The 17,360-nt window shown below is 40.1% G+C and overlaps 2 protein-coding genes across 7 annotated transcripts in view; one reads left to right on the top strand and one right to left on the bottom strand.

Moving 5' to 3' along the window:
* Positions 1 to 384: 384 nt before the first annotated feature.
* On the bottom strand, positions 385 to 15,535 carry tkfc (triokinase/FMN cyclase). 2 transcript variants are annotated; one of them, XM_047384941.1, is made up of 18 exons: positions 15,476 to 15,535; positions 14,690 to 14,748; positions 14,090 to 14,279; positions 11,225 to 11,329; positions 10,951 to 11,138; positions 10,712 to 10,790; positions 10,537 to 10,626; positions 6,845 to 6,879; positions 6,678 to 6,762; positions 6,257 to 6,346; positions 5,639 to 5,755; positions 4,764 to 4,883; positions 4,345 to 4,482; positions 4,144 to 4,250; positions 3,172 to 3,278; positions 2,286 to 2,319; positions 2,098 to 2,190; positions 385 to 2,024 (listed from the first exon to the last, which is right to left on the bottom strand). In XM_047384941.1, exons 2-18 carry the CDS (start codon positions 14,693 to 14,695, stop codon positions 1,866 to 1,868), a joined length of 1,743 nt encoding a protein of 580 aa, XP_047240897.1. In that variant the 5' UTR covers positions 14,696 to 14,748; positions 15,476 to 15,535; the 3' UTR covers positions 385 to 1,865. The 2 variants fall into 2 exon arrangements, with proteins under 2 accessions (XP_047240897.1, XP_047240898.1); XM_047384942.1 differs by lacking the exon at positions 15,476 to 15,535 and having other exon boundaries at positions 14,640 to 14,735.
* Positions 15,439 to 17,360, top strand: part of exoc6b (exocyst complex component 6B) — a 117,333-nt gene continuing 115,411 nt past the window's right edge. For 3 of the 5 annotated variants that reach the window (XM_047384935.1, XM_047384938.1, XM_047384939.1), the window contains exon 1: positions 15,439 to 15,643. In XM_047384935.1, the coding sequence (XP_047240891.1) occupies positions 15,555 to 15,643 (89 nt within the window). In that variant the 5' untranslated portion in view covers positions 15,439 to 15,554. The remainder of the gene's footprint in view (positions 15,644 to 17,360) is intronic. The other 2 variants (XM_047384937.1, XM_047384936.1) reach the window with 2 other exon arrangements.

Genomic DNA, 17,360 nt, shown 5'->3' with positions numbered 1-17,360 from the left:
TCTAGTTGAAAAACTGTGGCAAGACTTGAAAGATCAATGTTTACAGACACTTCATGTCTAATCTGAGTTTGAATTTACCAAGAAAAATTAAAAAACGGCAAAGTTTCAGCCTCTAAAGATGCAGAAAACTCCCCAGGACTACAGCTGTAATCGCTGCAAAAGGTAGTTCTACAAAACACTGACCAGGGATGGCTGGACACAAATACCCGTCACACGTTTCAGATTTTTATTTTTCAAAAACTCTGTCTTCTTTTCATTCCACTTAACCATCATGCACTACTTTGTCTTTCACATAACCCCAGATAAAACTGTTCAAGGGGTACGGCTACTCTCACAAGGCACTTCCAGAGGCTTAATTGTTGCAAAAACATACAAAATGAAACCTTTGTAGTTTTCCTTTTTATTTTATTAGTGCAATCGACAACATCACAGTGTTTGACAAAAGAAACAGATGATTGATTACAGTGAATTTAAAAAGGAAGGAAGGAGTTTCAATATTAACCTGTATGGAGTATTTAAAGAGGAACTAAACCCTAAATCCACTTTTTTTTGCAGATAAACTGTATAAACTGGACCACACCCCCGCTTACCCCCTCCACTCGTCCCCACCGACCACAAGGTTTGTCTGGGGGCGGAGTTATTAATTTCCGTGGGGTTTAGTTCAACTTTAAACTTGTAATGAGAGTAAACATGCTGCAACAGCAGAGTTAAAAGCTCTGCAGTGGAAATTTAAACTCAACAGCTTGTTGATCACTAGTCCGTCTGATGCTAAACTGTGTAAAATTAACTTTGAAATGCGACCAATTTTGAGCGACACCAAATGCTATTTGAAAAATAATTTAATTAAACTCTCAAAGTGTAGTTTTGCTGTCATGTGGCAAATATCATCAAATTTTACATGAACAAAAAATGGAAATTAAATAAAACATCTGAAAGCAACTGGAAAATTTAGATTTAAAAAAAAATGTTTGTTTTCCAACATGCAGGTGTGCGTGCTGAGCTGTTTCTGCAGGAAACAAAGTCCAAACATGTTTTTCCATTAAATAAACAGGAAAATAAAATAACAAAACAAAACAAAAAAAAACCAACTTTTAGTTTATTTGAATCTGTGCAAATCAAATAAATTTAATGTTGAAACCATCACTGCTTTTCTCACAAAGTAACATTAGGTTATAACTTCCTGCTGCTGAGATAAAAGGCTTTATTATGTAATTTTGATCTTCTCGGGGAAATCTTGGGCCTGGCTGGTGTCATTTTGAACAATTTTATTTTTTGACAGTTCCTTTGTGAGTTTTCCCAAAAAATCCTCAAATCAAATAACAATCTAATTTTAAAGATTTTCTTGATGCATATTTAGAATCTGTTGTATATTTAGTTGGAATGTCTCAAACCTTGTACCATTATTCATCACTGGATGCAGAAACTGTTACCTGCAGTGCAAAATCTAATAGTTAGCATCATCCGGACAACATGTGCATTCAGTGTTTAGTAAAACACACAAAGTAAAATCTATAAAAGTTAGTGTTTCTAAGTTTATTAGTTATATATGTGTCTTTAAGGCATATTTGAGACAACATTTTACAGCAGCTGATACTTTTCAAAGCTTCCTCTAAACAAAATGTTTTTTCTATTTCTTTTATTTATTTATTTAGAAAATTAGCTGAAACAGGAATGCAAAACATATTTTTTATGTTAAATACCGTTGGATGATGGTGTTTTATTGTCTTGTAAGGCACAATGGAGATATTTTTCCATGTTTTCTTAAAAAATAATGATTAGGATACAGCTTCCTAAAGTTCTGATGATTTTTTAAATTAAATAGTCAACGTTTTTTACAAATCATTACTAATAATCTGGGTTTTGCCTCACTTCTGCTCCCCCAGCGTCTCTGCAACGGCTTTCAATATGGCGGCTACAGCCACGGCGCCGGGGTCAGGCAGGGTGACCCGCTCAGCGGCGATGTAGCTGGCCCGCCCAGCCCTGGCTGTGAGGTCACGGGTCGCCTCTGCACCTGCAGCTGCTTTCTGTGGAGTCAGAGGAGAAGATAAAGACTGAGATAGTGACTGTGTGTGAAACTGTGGTCTTTAGTTACTCTACCTGCACAGCAGCATGTAATACATCCATCTGTCCAGCAGGTGGTGCTGTAGTCAGCTTCATGAGCTCCTCAGCAGCAGGACACAAAGCATCCAGCTACAGATTGAGGGCAGCAGAGAGGTCAAACGAGGTCAGGTTTATGTAAAATTACAGTCCATCACCCAACTGATATATAAATCCTCTTTTCTCACCATTGTTCTGTCTCCAGGGTCAGCACCTCCGTATCTGAAGGAAGACACATTATTATAACACTTGAATGTTCTTAGACTAATGAAGTCTATGTTGTGAGAAAAGTGAAGGTAAAAAAGAAAAAACAGTTTTTGTATGAGCTAATAAATATTAGAGTCAGAAAAAATACATTTCAAGGCTGAAAATCTGCTACAACAGATAAAAAACATTTTAATTCTAAAAGGGTTCCACAGCTAATGCTACAACAAATCGATAACTAATTCTGAGATAACAAACATGTTAAGCAAATTAGCCTTTTTCATTACTTTCTTTTTCAACTGCAAAACAAATTAACATAAAGCATCAGAAAGTAATTAAACATGGTTAGACGATGTTGTCATTTTAAAATACATCATTCAGTAATCTAAACAATATAGTAATAGCTTAATGAGTGGTGCATTTTGCATGGTTCTGCATAATCTAGCTGCATTCAGGCCCTAAAATGAACTCTGATGGCCTGATACTGCTGTCTGTTGCTCTTACAGCAAAAGGAAAGGGAAATAAGGGTTTGAGAGACGTTCACAAAGCAGAAAAACCCCAAAGACTCTGTTATTCAAGTTCTTTTGTTATAAATATTTTGCTTTCAACATCAGTTTGATCATATTTGGGAGATTGTTAGAGGTAAATAAATTTCAGAGACCTGATTTATGCCCCACAGGTAGCTTAAGCCTCTCGTATGAGTAATTTCTGCCTTTCAATCAAGTTGACTGTGTTTAATCAGTGGCAGCTCATAACCTCATACAGTAGCTGTTGCTTTTGGAGTGAACAGTCCTTAAACCTGCAGATGTAGATCAAATGTTGTAATCCAAACATAAATTAAACAGAGGATGATGTTAGCTATCTGGGCACCTTCTCATGGCTTGCGTCCCAGCATGCACTGCAGTGGCCCAGGCGGCGCCACTGCTCCGCCCCTCGGTCACATGACCAGCAGCGGCGGTGAGGAACAGACTGTACAGCTGAAGGACACAGAAGACAAATGTTGTAAGCATGTCTGGCGAAATATAAACGCAATGCAATACAATAAAATGCAGCCTATATAGCAGGCCATTTTACCACATAATCAGACGACTGAAATTTCTTATTACCTTCTTTTGGATATCAGAAAATAATTATTTTGTTTTCACAATGATAGTAATACTCAGAATTTAAATTATAGACATCTAAAATTACATTCTCAGAAGTTATATATTTATTTGTGTAATATTTTCTTATTTTATGATTCTCATAATTGAGATTAATTTAAGAAACACCAACTCTTCTGTGGCATAGGACATCAATATCAACTGAAAAATAATTAACGCTGACAGTCCACCTCAACAGACAATGATGTTTTCTATTTCATGCCTGAGAAAAATAAAGAAATTCTAAGATATATAACATTGTATTTGTATTGTATACACTTATTTTATTCTTCCAACTCAAAATGAACATTTATTTTCATTGACAATGAAAGTTTGCGATGTTTACTGTTGATGTGTGCCAAGCTTTCAGCTCCAGGTATCAGGTCCATTCTTTCTTTTTAAAATAAACATTTAAGATACCTGGAATAGAGTTTTCATAAGGAAAAACTGATAAACGTCAGATATCTACAATACCCCCTTCTGTTATTTTCTGGCTCTTAATATACAAAAAAATATATAATTTTTGATATGAGTGTTTAGATAGTTTAAGTTAAAAACTAATTACACTAAATAGGAAAAGTGAGGTTGAAATATCTGAAAATAAATTTGGATGAAATGTTCACTTTTGTTCTTTTTGAGAGATAGAGGTGACTTACAGACATCTTATCTAATAATTATATGATGAAATGGCTTGCCATACCGCTCCAGAAGATCCGCCCATTTTCTCCTCCACCAATCCAGCGAGGACTGAAAGCAGTTGCCCCGGGCAACCAGGAATCACATTATCCTGGAGCCACTCCTGAAAGGCTGCAGGAGAAAATGTTAATGGCCTGTTAACAGGTTTTCCTTTCCTTCTTTAAAAACGTCTCGCTGACAGATTTGGCTTCTTGCCATTTCCTACCTCTGGCGGCCTGAGTGTGAGTGTTGCCGCAGTCTCCGTCCCCGGCAGCCCGATCCAGAGAGTTGAGTTCCTCCTGCTTTTCCAGCAAGGTGGAACAAATCCTGTCCAAAACTTTGCGCATCACCGGACTCAGGGGCCCTGGCAGAAGTAAAAAACACAAATACTAATTGAATGAGAGGTTAAATGTCTTATATATGTTCTTTACTGCATTAGATTAAAAATACATATAAATATTACATTAATCTATGGACATACTTTAGCTCAAAAAGCATAAAAATATACAAGTGCCTAGAATAAATAATGTCCTCCACCCAAGGTTTGTCTAAATGTCATTTTCAGATTCTTTGAGCTTTAAATGCAGCAGTTATTTAGTACATTATGAATTCTTATATAAAATGAAGGTAACTAAACTGACTGACCCTGTGAGTGTTTGTCATCCTGTGGCCGCATGCTCATAGCGGGAGCTTCTGTGATGTAGCTTCGTCCGCTCACACGTGCAGTGCTGAGGTTCGGCCACGCGGGGGCGCTGGTCTTAGCATCTGATGAGATATGGAAGATCATTATTGGGCGGTGGCGGTTCTTGCAAGAAAGGGTTAGATCCTCCTGCTGCCCCACATAGAACCAAACTGCCACCCACTCCTTTGACAAAGCAAAACACTGCAAAAAACACCAAGCTTTTATCATGAAACTCAATTCTAAGAAAGCTACTTAAAATCTAATCAAATTGTTAAATTAGAAAAAAAAAAAAAATCAATTCAGCTAGATAAATATTTTAGACTTTATGGTATATTGCCATCCAGATTCCTTAAAAGAAATATTGAAATACCACTTTAACTGAAGCTAAATCTGAAGCTTTTTACAGTTTTAGCTTCACTGGCCTGCTGCACTGTACAGCTTCATTTTTATACAGGCATAACATTGTATGGAATACATTATTCCCTGTTCAACTGACATCCAAAGTCAATTGTTTTTTGGAGTCCTGCTGGCGCCCCCCACAACATGTCGCCCTGGGCAGTAAGGAAAATGCGTACAGCAAAATCCACCAGTGCTAATGGTTGTGAAATTATTCACTGCAAATATATTTGAGTACCTTGACCTCCTTTTTATTTTATTTTTTTACACATTTTTCTCACATTAAAACCAACACACATAAAATTTAACAAAAAGTTCTAAATTAAAATGAACCTAAAACTTTATAAGTCTTCCTTTAATGTGTTTTTTTTTACAATAAAGCGGAAGAAAGGGTCGGTATATGCAGGTGTGATAAAATAGGTCTGTGTGCTTCAGGGCTCACCAAACAGTCTCAGTGTTTCTGGGTCAGCTCTCATCAGGGTCAGCGACACTCCCGCCATCTCCAGTGATGTCATGAACGACCCTGACATCACCCTGGCAACCACCACCCCACGGCTCTCTGTAACCATAGAAACCACTGATGAGTTTCCAGAGGACCATTAGACCAAACATTTTGATTCTTTTCCTCCCAAACTTCAAGAGAGAATAAAACAGTGTTACTTTCATATTTAATGTTTCTAAAACATTATTAAGAAGCCTGTTTGACTCCCAACTGTGAACTATTTTAGGGAAGTGATACACAGAAAGAGTGAGGTCAACAAGTTTATTATTTAACCAATTTGTTACAGATGGTCTTAATCAGTATATTCATTAAACATTTAACAATTAGCTTTTAAAGAAAATAAAAAAGGTGGCTGGGATGTTGTAATCAGAGCCTTGTAGTAGCAAACCTTTACAGCAAATTAAAAGTCGACCCCACAAAATACAGGGGGACACAGAATGCTCAATTTGGATTGAAGGGTTTATAAAAGACTTGAACAAAAGACAAATCACAAAACTAAATTCACTCCAAAATACACAGCGTGGCCAAATTTTATATGATCAAATGGTCTCTGCTCACCCAGGCAGGTGATGGCAGCTCGGGTAACTACAGCCATCTCCAGGCAGGACAGAGCTCCCAGGTTGTTCACACACAAAACGAAACTGTCCCCTGTAATCAAAATATGAAAACCAGGTTCTATTAAATAGTTAATGCTGACATCCTAAATGTTTGGGTTACTTATTGTGGCAGACCACTAGGAGGCTCCTATCACACCTAGACTAGAGGATATAAATACCTACTGTGTAAACTGTGTTGTTTTGAGTTGAAGGTAATCAAACGCAGTTCCTATGTCGTCTCCCTTACTCTGCAATATACATAATTGCATACCTAGGCCAACAATAATTATTTCGATAAATACAAAACAACCTAACCAGTATTTTATAGCTAACAAAGAGGGAACAGGCTTATTCAAACACCCAGACTAATGTAATAAACGGACCTGATTTCAGAGGCAGATGTGATTGGCTGTCTGGGCTGGTCATGTGATCTATCATGGTCTTCACCACCTCATCTGCAGATGCCACCTGAGGGACAAGAATGCAAAGAAACAAAGCTGGCTAGTATGTTAAAATAAAAAGGTGATTACTCTTAGTACTTTTGATTCACCTTTGATCTCTTGATTCCAGGTTCTCCATGGATTCCTGATGAACAACAGATCTGTATTTAGTACAGGTTAAAACTGCTTTCTCTCTCAGCAAGTAATGTTTCTCTTTGATATTAGGGCAGGTAATAGCAAGCACACTTTTAGGCAATATATGAAGCAGTTGAACTCATACAGCTCTGCATGCAATCATGAATATGCAACAAGTCACAGAACTCTACTAACTGCAGCCTGAAAATGACATTACGTTTTTATTTAGTAGGTCATGTGGAGTAGTTATGAGCTTTCAGTGTTTTACCTGTAGCAGAAAGCTATCAGAGGGGTCTCAGTTTGAAGAGGGGAGACATTCTCATCAAGAAGTCAAGGTAGATGCCATTTACAGTAACACTAACACCTTATCCGAGTCTAGCTAACTGCAATGTATGATCAAGATGATGGCTAAATGGGCACAGTGCCTAGCGCATAGTGGTAGACCGAGCGACCCATATACAGGTCCTTCTCAAAATATTAGCATATTGTGATAAAGTTCATTATTTTCCATAATGTCATGATGAAAATTTAACATTCATATATTTTAGATTCATTGCACACTAACTGAAATATTTCAGGTCTTTTATTGTCTTAATACGGATGATTTTGGCATACAGCTCATGAAAACCCAAAATTCCTATCTCACAAAATTAGCATATTTCATCCGACCAATAAAAGAAAAGTGTTTTTAATACAAAAAACGTCAACCTTCAAATAATCATGTACAGTTATGCACTCAATACTTGGTCGGGAATCCTTTGGCAGAAATGACTGCTTCAATACGGCGTGGCATGGAGGCAATCCGCCTGTGGCACTGCTGAGGTCTTATGGAGGCCCAGGATGCTTCGATAGCGGCCTTTAGCTCATCCAGAGTGTTGGGTCTTGAGTCTCTCAACGTTCTCTTCACAATATCCCACAGATTCTCTATGGGGTTCAGGTCAGGAGAGTTGGCAGGCCAATTGAGCACAGTGATACCATGGTCAGTAAACCATTTACCAGTGGTTTTGGCACTGTGAGCAGGTGCCAGGTCGTGCTGAAAAATGAAATCTTCATCTCCATAAAGCTTTTCAGCAGATGGAAGCATGAAGTGCTCCAAAATCTCCTGATAGCTAGCTGCATTGACCCTGCCCTTGATAAAACACAGTGGACCAACACCAGCAGCTGACACGGCACCCCAGACCATCACTGACTGTGGGTACTTGACACTGGACTTCTGGCATTTTGGCATTTCCTTCTCCCCAGTCTTCCTCCAGACTCTGGCACCTTGATTTCTGAATGACATGCAGAATTTTCTTTCATCTGAAAAAAGTACTTTGGACCACTGAGCAACAGTCCAGTGCTGCTTCTCTGTAGCCCAGGTCTGGCGCTTCTGCTGCTGTTTCTGGTTCAAAAGTGGCTTGACCTGGGGAATGCGGCACCTGTAGCCCATTTCCTGCACACGCCTGTGCACGGTGGCTCTGGATGTTTCTACTCCAGACTCAGTCCACTGCTTCCGCAGGTCCCCCAAGGTCTGGAATCGGCCCTTCTCCACAATCTTCCTCAGGGTCCGGTCACCTCTTCTCATTGTGCAGCGTTTTCTGCCACACTTTTTCCTTCCCACAGACTTCCCACTGAGGTGCCTTGATACAGCACTCTGGGAACAGCCTATTTGTTCAGAAATTTCTTTCTGTGTCTTACCCTCTTGCTTGAGGGTGTCAGTAGTGGCCTTCTGGACAGCAGTCAGGTCGGCAGTCTTACCCATGATTGGGGTTTTGAGTGATAAACCAGGCTGGGAGTTTTAAAGGCCTCAGGAATCTTTTGCAGGTGTTTAGAGTTAACTCGTTGATTCAGATGATTAGGTTCATAGCTCGTTTAGAGACCCTTTTAATGATATGCTAATTTTGTGAGATAGGAATTTTGGGTTTTCTTGAGCTGTATGCCAAAATCATCCGTATTAAGACAATAAAAGACCTGAAATATTTCAGTTAGTGTGCAATGAATCTAAAATATATGAATGTTAAATTTTCATCATGACATTATGGAAAATAATGAACTTTATCACAATATGCTAATATTTTGAGAAGGACCTGTATATGGAGGTTAGACTCCCGACCCTGCAGACCTATGCTGCATGTCCTTCCCCTCTCTCCACCCCACCTAATGTAAATGATATCGGCTAAATCCAGTCAAGCTACCTGTTAATCAGTCTAGTCATTTAATCAGTCTAGTCATACTCGAGCAAAAACGTTACTAAGCGACAAGGCACAGCTATTCATCCGGTGCAAGCTAACAGCTAGTCAGATTTAAGCTAACAGCCATTTATATTGCAATCACAACTACCTAAAGTCAATTTACCTTTAGCTCAGTGTTAAGCTAAGAATTTGACTCTAATTAAGAGCTAACAGCCACTCAAAGCTAATCAGCATTATGCTATTAGCTAATAGGTGTCAAGCTAACAGTTCAGAAGAGGCAAGTTAAAAGCTTTTAAACACTGTCAAGCTAACAGCTAATTAGATACATGTTGACTACTAGTTAAAGTCAAGTTGCATGCTATTCATAGGCAGACTTACGCTACCTAATGTCAAATTAAAGTGCTCAGTTTGAAACTAACTTGTACTTATTTCAAGAGAAAAGTTATTCAGAGTCAAGCTAATATCTATTCTGAGTCAAAATAATGGCTAATCAAAGTCAGGCTGACGAATTTTCAGAGTCAAGCTAACAGCTTCTAAGGGTCAAGCTAATGTCAAGCTAACAGCTGGTTAAAGTGAGGGTAAATGCTATTCACTGTCAAGCTAACAGTTACTTAGAGTCTAGCCAATTAAATCAGTGTAAGGTTAATGTTTACTCAATGTCAAACTGACAGACAGCTGTTTGGAGATTTAAGCTAACAGCTAATGTGGGTTATGCATGCAAATGGATCATCAAAGTCAAGGTACAAACAAACTCAAAGTTTTCCTTGGAGTTTAGGAAAAGAATATTTGAAGTAATTTTACATCTTGATAGTGCTGCATAAGACAGTTGTTCAAATGAGGATTTATGAATCAAACGTTATACAGATTTTATCCAGACGATAAATAATTAAATCTTAACTCTTCCGCATTTTATTTATTTTTATTACAGTTTTATTCTATTTGCTATTTCATGATTGTTGGTATAAATGTGAAGCACTTTGGTCAACGGCAGCTGTTTTTATATGTGATATACAAATAAATTTTAAATGACATACAAAGGTGAAAAACAATAAGTTGTTTTGTGGCAGATAGCAGCATATTTGTTTCAACTTGATCACACAGATGAATAAATTGTGATTATCATCATGGACTTAAATAAACATTGTTTTATTTCCTCAAACTCCAAGGAAAATTTTCAGTTTGTGTTGTTTTCGGGGGTTGGAAAATCCATTTTGAATTGTTTCTTTTTGAATAAGCTTTTAATGTTAGCTGAAAATGCCCTGATTCTCCAAATTGAGATAAGTGTGAGTGCTACCTGCTACACTTTATTTCATTCATTCAACTTCATTTCAAAAGATCCCCCTGGTCAAAAATATTAAAATTCTAAACCTGATTTTTAAAACGACAGAATCAAATTATATCCCTACCTCCATTAGACGTACAACCTGAAACCTTTCCCCAGTCTTTACCGAACTGTGTCTAGCTTAATCCCACCCCCTCCTGTGATCGACCCTCACCCAGTCCCAGCTCCATGGCTCCTGGAGGCAGGTCGAAAGAAGGAAGGCATCCGGGAACGCTGCAGGGAGACAGGCTCACTCCCAGTGTGCCTGTGATGCAAGAGTCCACAAACTCAACAGTTATGAGATGAACTCAGGCAACTCTGTGCAGGAAGTAAAGAGAAAAGGCACCCACCAATTCTTTTCAGAACTTCTTTCATCTTGGAAACGATCTGGTCCAATGAACAGCCTTCTTCTGCCAAGGCCCCAGCAAGCTGAACATAGTTTAACAGAAACATGTTTATTCCTTTTGTTTAGTGAGTTAAACTGGTTTGCTAACTATTCCTTTAACTCATTACTGTTACAGCAATAAAAGGTAAATTCTTGTCGTCGTTTCACTTCAAACAGAGAGGTTTCAGCAGTTTTGCCATGCACCTTGTGTATGAAGACAGTGCCACACAGGCCTCTCCTGCCGGCCTTACTGGGTTGGTCGAAGGCGCAGTCCTCTGCAACAATCAGCATGTCAACGTTGACCCCCTGGTTACGGGCCTGCTCTGCAGCCAGGCCAAAGTTCAGGCGGTCCCCGGTATAGTTCTTCACAATGAGAAGAATCCCCGAAGCTCCTGGAGAGGCAACGAGGGATGTCACTCGTCAAAGTCACATTTTTAAATGAAAACCAACCAGTGAGATAATTTCAAGAGCAGATTACCGGCTTGGTGTAAGGAGAGAATGGCAGCCAGGATGCTGGCGGGAGGTGGAGAGGCGAACACGCCTCCTGCCACGGCTGCAGATAGCATACCAGCACCGATATAACCTGTAGACACCACAGCAAGATTAAACTGGGACCAGTAAGAATAGAAACATACTCCACACCCTGGTAAACTGCCAGGTAAAACTGCACAATGAATTATCTTAAACACACAGAAAGAAAGTACACCCTCTTTTAATTCTGGGGTTTTACATATTAGTACACATTAGGTTATACAGGTCCTTCTCAAAATATTAGCATATTGTGATAAAGTTCATTATTTTCCATAATGTCATGATGAAAATTTAACATTCATATATTTTAGATTCATTGCACACTAACTGAAATATTTCAGGTCTTTTATTGTCTTAATACGGATGATTTTGGCATACAGCTCATGAAAACCCAAAATTCCTATCTCACAAAATTAGCATATCATTAAAAGGGTCTCTAAACGAGCTATGAACCTAATCATCTGAATCAACGAGTTAACTCTAAACACCTGCAAAAGATTCCTGAGGCCTTTAAAACTCCCAGCCTGGTTCATCACTCAAAACCCCAATCATGGGTAAGACTGCCGACCTGACTGCTGTCCAGAAGGCCACTATTGACACCCTCAAGCAAGAGGGTAAGACACAGAAAGAAATTTCTGAACGAATAGGCTGTTCCCAGAGTGCTGTATCAAGGCACCTCAGTGGGAAGTCTGTGGGAAGGAAAAAGTGTGGCAGAAAACGCTGCACAACGAGAAGAGGTGACCGGACCCTGAGGAAGATTGTGGAGAAGGGCCGATTCCAGACCTTGGGGGACCTGCGGAACCAGTGGACTGAGTCTGGAGTAGAAACATCCAGAGCCACCGTGCACAGGCGTGTGCAGGAAATGGGCTACAGGTGCCGCATTCCCCAGGTCAAGCCACTTTTGAACCAGAAACAGCAGCAGAAGCGCCTGACCTGGGCTACAGAGAAGCAGCACTGGACTGTTGCTCAGTGGTCCAAAGTACTTTTTTCAGATGAAAGCAAATTCTGCATGTCATTCGGAAATCAAGGTACCAGAGTCTGGAGGAAGACTGGGGAGAAGGAAATGCCAAAATGCCTGAAGTCCAGTGTCAAGTACCCACAGTCAGTGATGGTCTGGGGTGCCGTGTCAGCTGCTGGTGTTGGTCCACTGTGTTTTATCAAGGGCAGGGTCAATGCAGCTAGCTATCAGGAGATTTTGGAGCACTTCATGCTTCCATCTGCTGAAAAGCTTTATGGAGATGAAGATTTCATTTTTCAGCACGACCTGGCACCTGCTCACAGTGCCAAAACCACTGGTAAATGGTTTACTGACCATGGTATCACTGTGCTCAATTGGCCTGCCAACTCTCCTGACCTGAACCCCATAGAGAATCTGTGGGATATTGTGAAGAGAACGTTGAGAGACTCAAGACCCAACACTCTGGATGAGCTAAAGGCCGCTATCGAAGCATCCTGGGCCTCCATAAGACCTCAGCAGTGCCACAGGCTGATTGCCTCCATGCCACGCCGCATTGAAGCAGTCATTTCTGCAAAAGGATTCCCGACCAAGTATTGAGTGCATAACTGTACATGATTATTTGAAGGTTGATGTTTTTTGTATTAAAAACACTTTTCTTTTATTGGTCGGATAAAATATGCTAATTTCGTGAGATAGGAATTTTGGGTTTTCATGAGCTGTATGCCAAAATCATCCGTATTAAGACAATAAAAGACCTGAAATATTTCAGTTAGTGTGCAATGAATCTAAAATATATGAATGTAAAATTTTCATCATGACATTATGGAAAATAATGAAGTTTATCACAATATGCTAATATTTTGAGAAGGACCTGTAAAATGGTTTAAACCAAACCTCAAGTGAACTACACCACCCAACAGATTCCACACTGTCATTATTCAATTAACAAAGATGAAGCCAGAATGAAATAAAAGCAGTGGGAGTGAATGTAATTACTCCCATTAACCATCAAACATGGGGCCATCTCTATATAAGCACAATTTTTTGCAATTTGCTCGTCTGGAGCAAACAAGCCTGCATTAACCCCATATCAGGATGGAAAGATAAAAGGAATGAGTTTAGAGAAGCAATTTCCAGTGATGTGGGAAGAGAGGTACAGTAATTTACAAACAATTTAAGCTCCATCATTCTGCAGCGACACCGACTGTTCACAAGTAGAAAACATTAAAGGCAGTTCCCAGTCTTGCCAGTGTTTGGCCATAATACATAGCACCATGTTTGGAGAAAACTAAACACAGCATAGCAGCTCCAACACCTCCTAACAACTGTCAAACATGGTGGTGGAGGGGTGATGATTTGGGCTTGTTCTGCAGCTAACGGTTGGGACAACCTGCAGCTTTTAGGTTGACCATCTTCTCCGTATACCAGCATGTTCTAAAGTCAAATGTAAGACCATCTGTTTGGACAGCTTTACCTTGATACCAAATGGGTCCTGAAATCAACGTGCTGTAATAGCCTAGTCAAAATATAGACCTCAACATGATTTAAATGCTTCGGTGGGACCTCAAGAAATGCTGTGGAGAAACTACTCTTAATTTTCAGCTATTGCTCCTAAATTGATCTAAAATCTGGTAAATCTTGGGATGTGCTAAATTGCTCCACCCACATCTTTTACAATGTCTTCATCTTTGTTTAATACATGACAGCGTGAAATCCGTTATGTGTGCCTGCACACTACTTGGGTTAGATTGACAATATTTCTTATCACATAAATTTCTAGAAATGAAAAGGGTGTACTTTCGTTTCAACATAAATCTCACATTAAAAGTGAGATCATCAATCATTACGTCCTACCCCCATGTGCTGGCTCATGTCCTGAACCACCTCCAGACAGAAGGGCCACTTTGCCCTTCAGACTGTCCAGGTCAGAGCGAAGCACAACTCTGTGGCCCTTCAGCAGACAGAGGCCCCCAGAGGCCCTGACGAGGCCACAGAGGGCCTCGTCCACACAGCGGTCCACTGAGTTGATCAGCTTCTTCTGGGGCTGGGACAAATCAAACAGAACAAATATCCTGTTATCTCACTCTGTGTAATGATTGTATGTCTATCAAATACATGCAAATGGAGCTGATCTGTAACAACACAATCTGCATGAGCAGTTCTGCAAAACTCCCACCTTATAAAGACACATGATAAACTTAAAAGCTTTTAAAGGATGCACGTAAACCGTTAGAAGCATTAGAACTCTGTAAACCAGAGGATTTACTGCAGTAGTTTTAAATTCGTATCACTGAATGGACTCTGATCCTTCTGGGTCTGCAGAGCTCCGTTGGCTCCGCCACGCCACCAAGACCCCCCATTCATCCAGCAGGACTTCACTAAATGATAATAAAACATCACCTACACACAACGCACGCGTTTCCTGGTGATATAACAGCTGTTTCGGTCGTTTACCTCCATGTTTTACTTGTCTTGTTACCGTCAGGCAGCAGGATGACGTAACGGCGTCAAAGCTATAAGATAGAGGCAAAAAGCGGATGTTGATTTCCCTTCAAAATAAAATTGTTTAATTTATTTTGAAATTAGTTCATTTTAATATTTGCGCATTACTACATTTATTTAAAAAATATACAAAACTGTATGTAATCCAACAGAACTAAAGTCAGCTAAAGAGTATTGCATTTCATTTTGAAAATGTAGTATTTAAGAAAAGTTTGTTTTAATTTAAAAAAGAGTGAAAATGTAAAACGTGGGATTTTTATTTTTATTTTATTAAAATTGTATTTCTAGTTTTACATTGAAATGTCCCCTACGACCATAAAAAACGGGTGAAAGTTGGTTCTAAGTCTAACCCTCAGGAATGTATGGTGAACTGTTAGGGACAATTCTGGATTACTTACGGAGAACAAGTGAGGAACATTCTCTTTTAGTTTTCAGAAGATCATGATGTGTGAAAGTTCAAAACTGAAGGGAACAATTTCCACTTCAAATATATATCATGTTCCAGTGGAAAATACATTTTTTTCTTATTTGTTTTAATGACTTAACAGAATAAAAAAATTAAAAAAATCTTAGTCATGCTGTACTGCTGCTCTGACGTGCTTGCCAAGTTGGTGATACTCGAAAAAACCCCTCCACAAAAATACAGTAATAAAGATCTAAAAAGAACCTGGACCACTGGTTTAAATCAAAGGGAGTCCCCGTCCACCCGGGCTGCCCAGTAGGATTTATTTAACCCACCGTGTGGTTCCTCCTCCCAACCTGTCCGCAGTCCCGTTCGTTCAGCACAGGCTCGGAACCGTCCACAGCAACATGCAGGATGGCGAGTGTGGAGACGGCAGCCGAACACGAACGCATTCTGCGGGAAATCGAGAGCACGGATACCAACTGCATCGGGCCGACACTCCGGTGAGTCCGCCTTGGGCGCATGTCAGTCCCGCAGGAATGGTGGTCTAACCCTCGGCTCCGGGGGAACCCCTTCAAAACTTTAAACACATATGCTTCCTTTATCGGACAGTTAACCGGCTAACTTTAGCAAACATCAAATCTGCCTTATTTTTGTAATAAAATCCGGACTCAGTCCACGCAGACTCTGGTCTCACTGGACTGACTTAAAGTTTTTTTTTTATCTTGACCCGGTTCTCCTGGTTTTGTCCGTAAACTTTGGGAACTTTTTATCAGCAGATATATCCAACTGTTAGGCTAACATTAGCTTCCTGAGCTAACTAGTTGTCATTCTGCTCACACGTCTGGTGAAAAACACTGCTCTTAAAGGTGTATTAATGCTCAGTGTTTGCTGTGTGGTTTAATGGGCTTCCATCTCGAGTCTGTCAGCTTTGTTGGAGAAAGTTTTGAAGACTTTAAACATTAGTTTTAGGTTTAGCAGCAATTTTTCAGGGAGTGTCAAGTTCTTCTGCCTGTTTTGAACCAAACCAGTCTCTGTTGCACATTGAAAATACTAAATGTTTGTAACTGAGGCAACAGAACAAGGCATAATTTAATGGTTGCCACACTTCTTTCTGCTACTCAGTAGTTTGGACCTGAAGTGGGTCAGAGTCCTGTTCCATCTCTCCTCTTTATGCCGACACTGCCTTGCGAAAGCAGTTTCCCTCATTTTTGGATGGTTTTCAGGACTTCTTACAAATGAAACTCTGAAAGTGTGACATGAGTTTGTAATCATCCCATCTGAGTCCAACCATGGCTGCAATTACAGCTGCAGGTGCTTTGGGGGTCTCTAGACCAACTTGTGTAGGTATTGGGGCTGAAACCTTTGCACAAGTGTGGTCAGATTGCTTGGAGAGCTGTGATCTGTGAACAGAGGCTTTCAATTGTTGCCAGAGATTCTCAATTGGATTTAGGTCTGGACTTTGACTGGGCCGTTCCAATACGTGAACATGCTTTGATCTAAACCATTTGATTTAATCTGACTGAATGTTTGGGGTTGTTGTCCTGCTAGAAGATGAATGTCCGCCCCATTCTTTAAGTCTTTTACAGGCTCTAACAGGTTTTCTTCCTAGATTGCCCAACTATTTTGCTCCTTTTGTCATAAACTCTTGACGAGCTTCCTTCTCACAGCTGTGGAAAAACATCCCCACAGCATGATGCTGCCACCTTCATGTTTCAATCTAGGGATGGTGGGTTCAAGTTGTTGTCCTGTGTTAGTTTTTTGCCACCCACAGCGTTGTGCATGTCGGCCGGCTTCTTCTGCATGTTGCTGTCTCACCTTTATAACTTGTGGCAAACTACAGGCTGTATGTTTTTCAAAATTATTTTCTTTTTTTTCAGTCTCTCTTAAAGGTCAGATTTTTATTTAGTTTTTGCTTCAGTGGTGGCCTTTATTTTTGTTACTTTTTCAAAGTAGACAGACAGCCAGGAAGTGGGGTGGATTGAGAGGGAAAGACATGCAGGATAGGTCTCCGGGTCGGGACTTGAACCCGGGTTGGCTGCGTCCAGGACTCGGGCTCCTGTATGTGGATTGTGCTCTCTACCACTACGCCACATGCCGGGTCCCTTAAAGGTCAGATTTGTGGTGTGCACAGCTAGTAGCTGTCCTGTTGACGGATTCACTCACCTGAGGTGTGGATTATTGCAGCTCCCCCAGAGTTACCCTGGGCCTCCTGGCTGC

The sequence above is a fragment of the Girardinichthys multiradiatus genome, chromosome 14 (genome assembly GCF_021462225.1).
Source record: "Girardinichthys multiradiatus isolate DD_20200921_A chromosome 14, DD_fGirMul_XY1, whole genome shotgun sequence".
Lineage (NCBI taxonomy): Eukaryota > Metazoa > Chordata > Actinopteri > Cyprinodontiformes > Goodeidae > Girardinichthys > Girardinichthys multiradiatus.
This window is presented reverse-complemented; position numbering and strand designations above follow the sequence as displayed.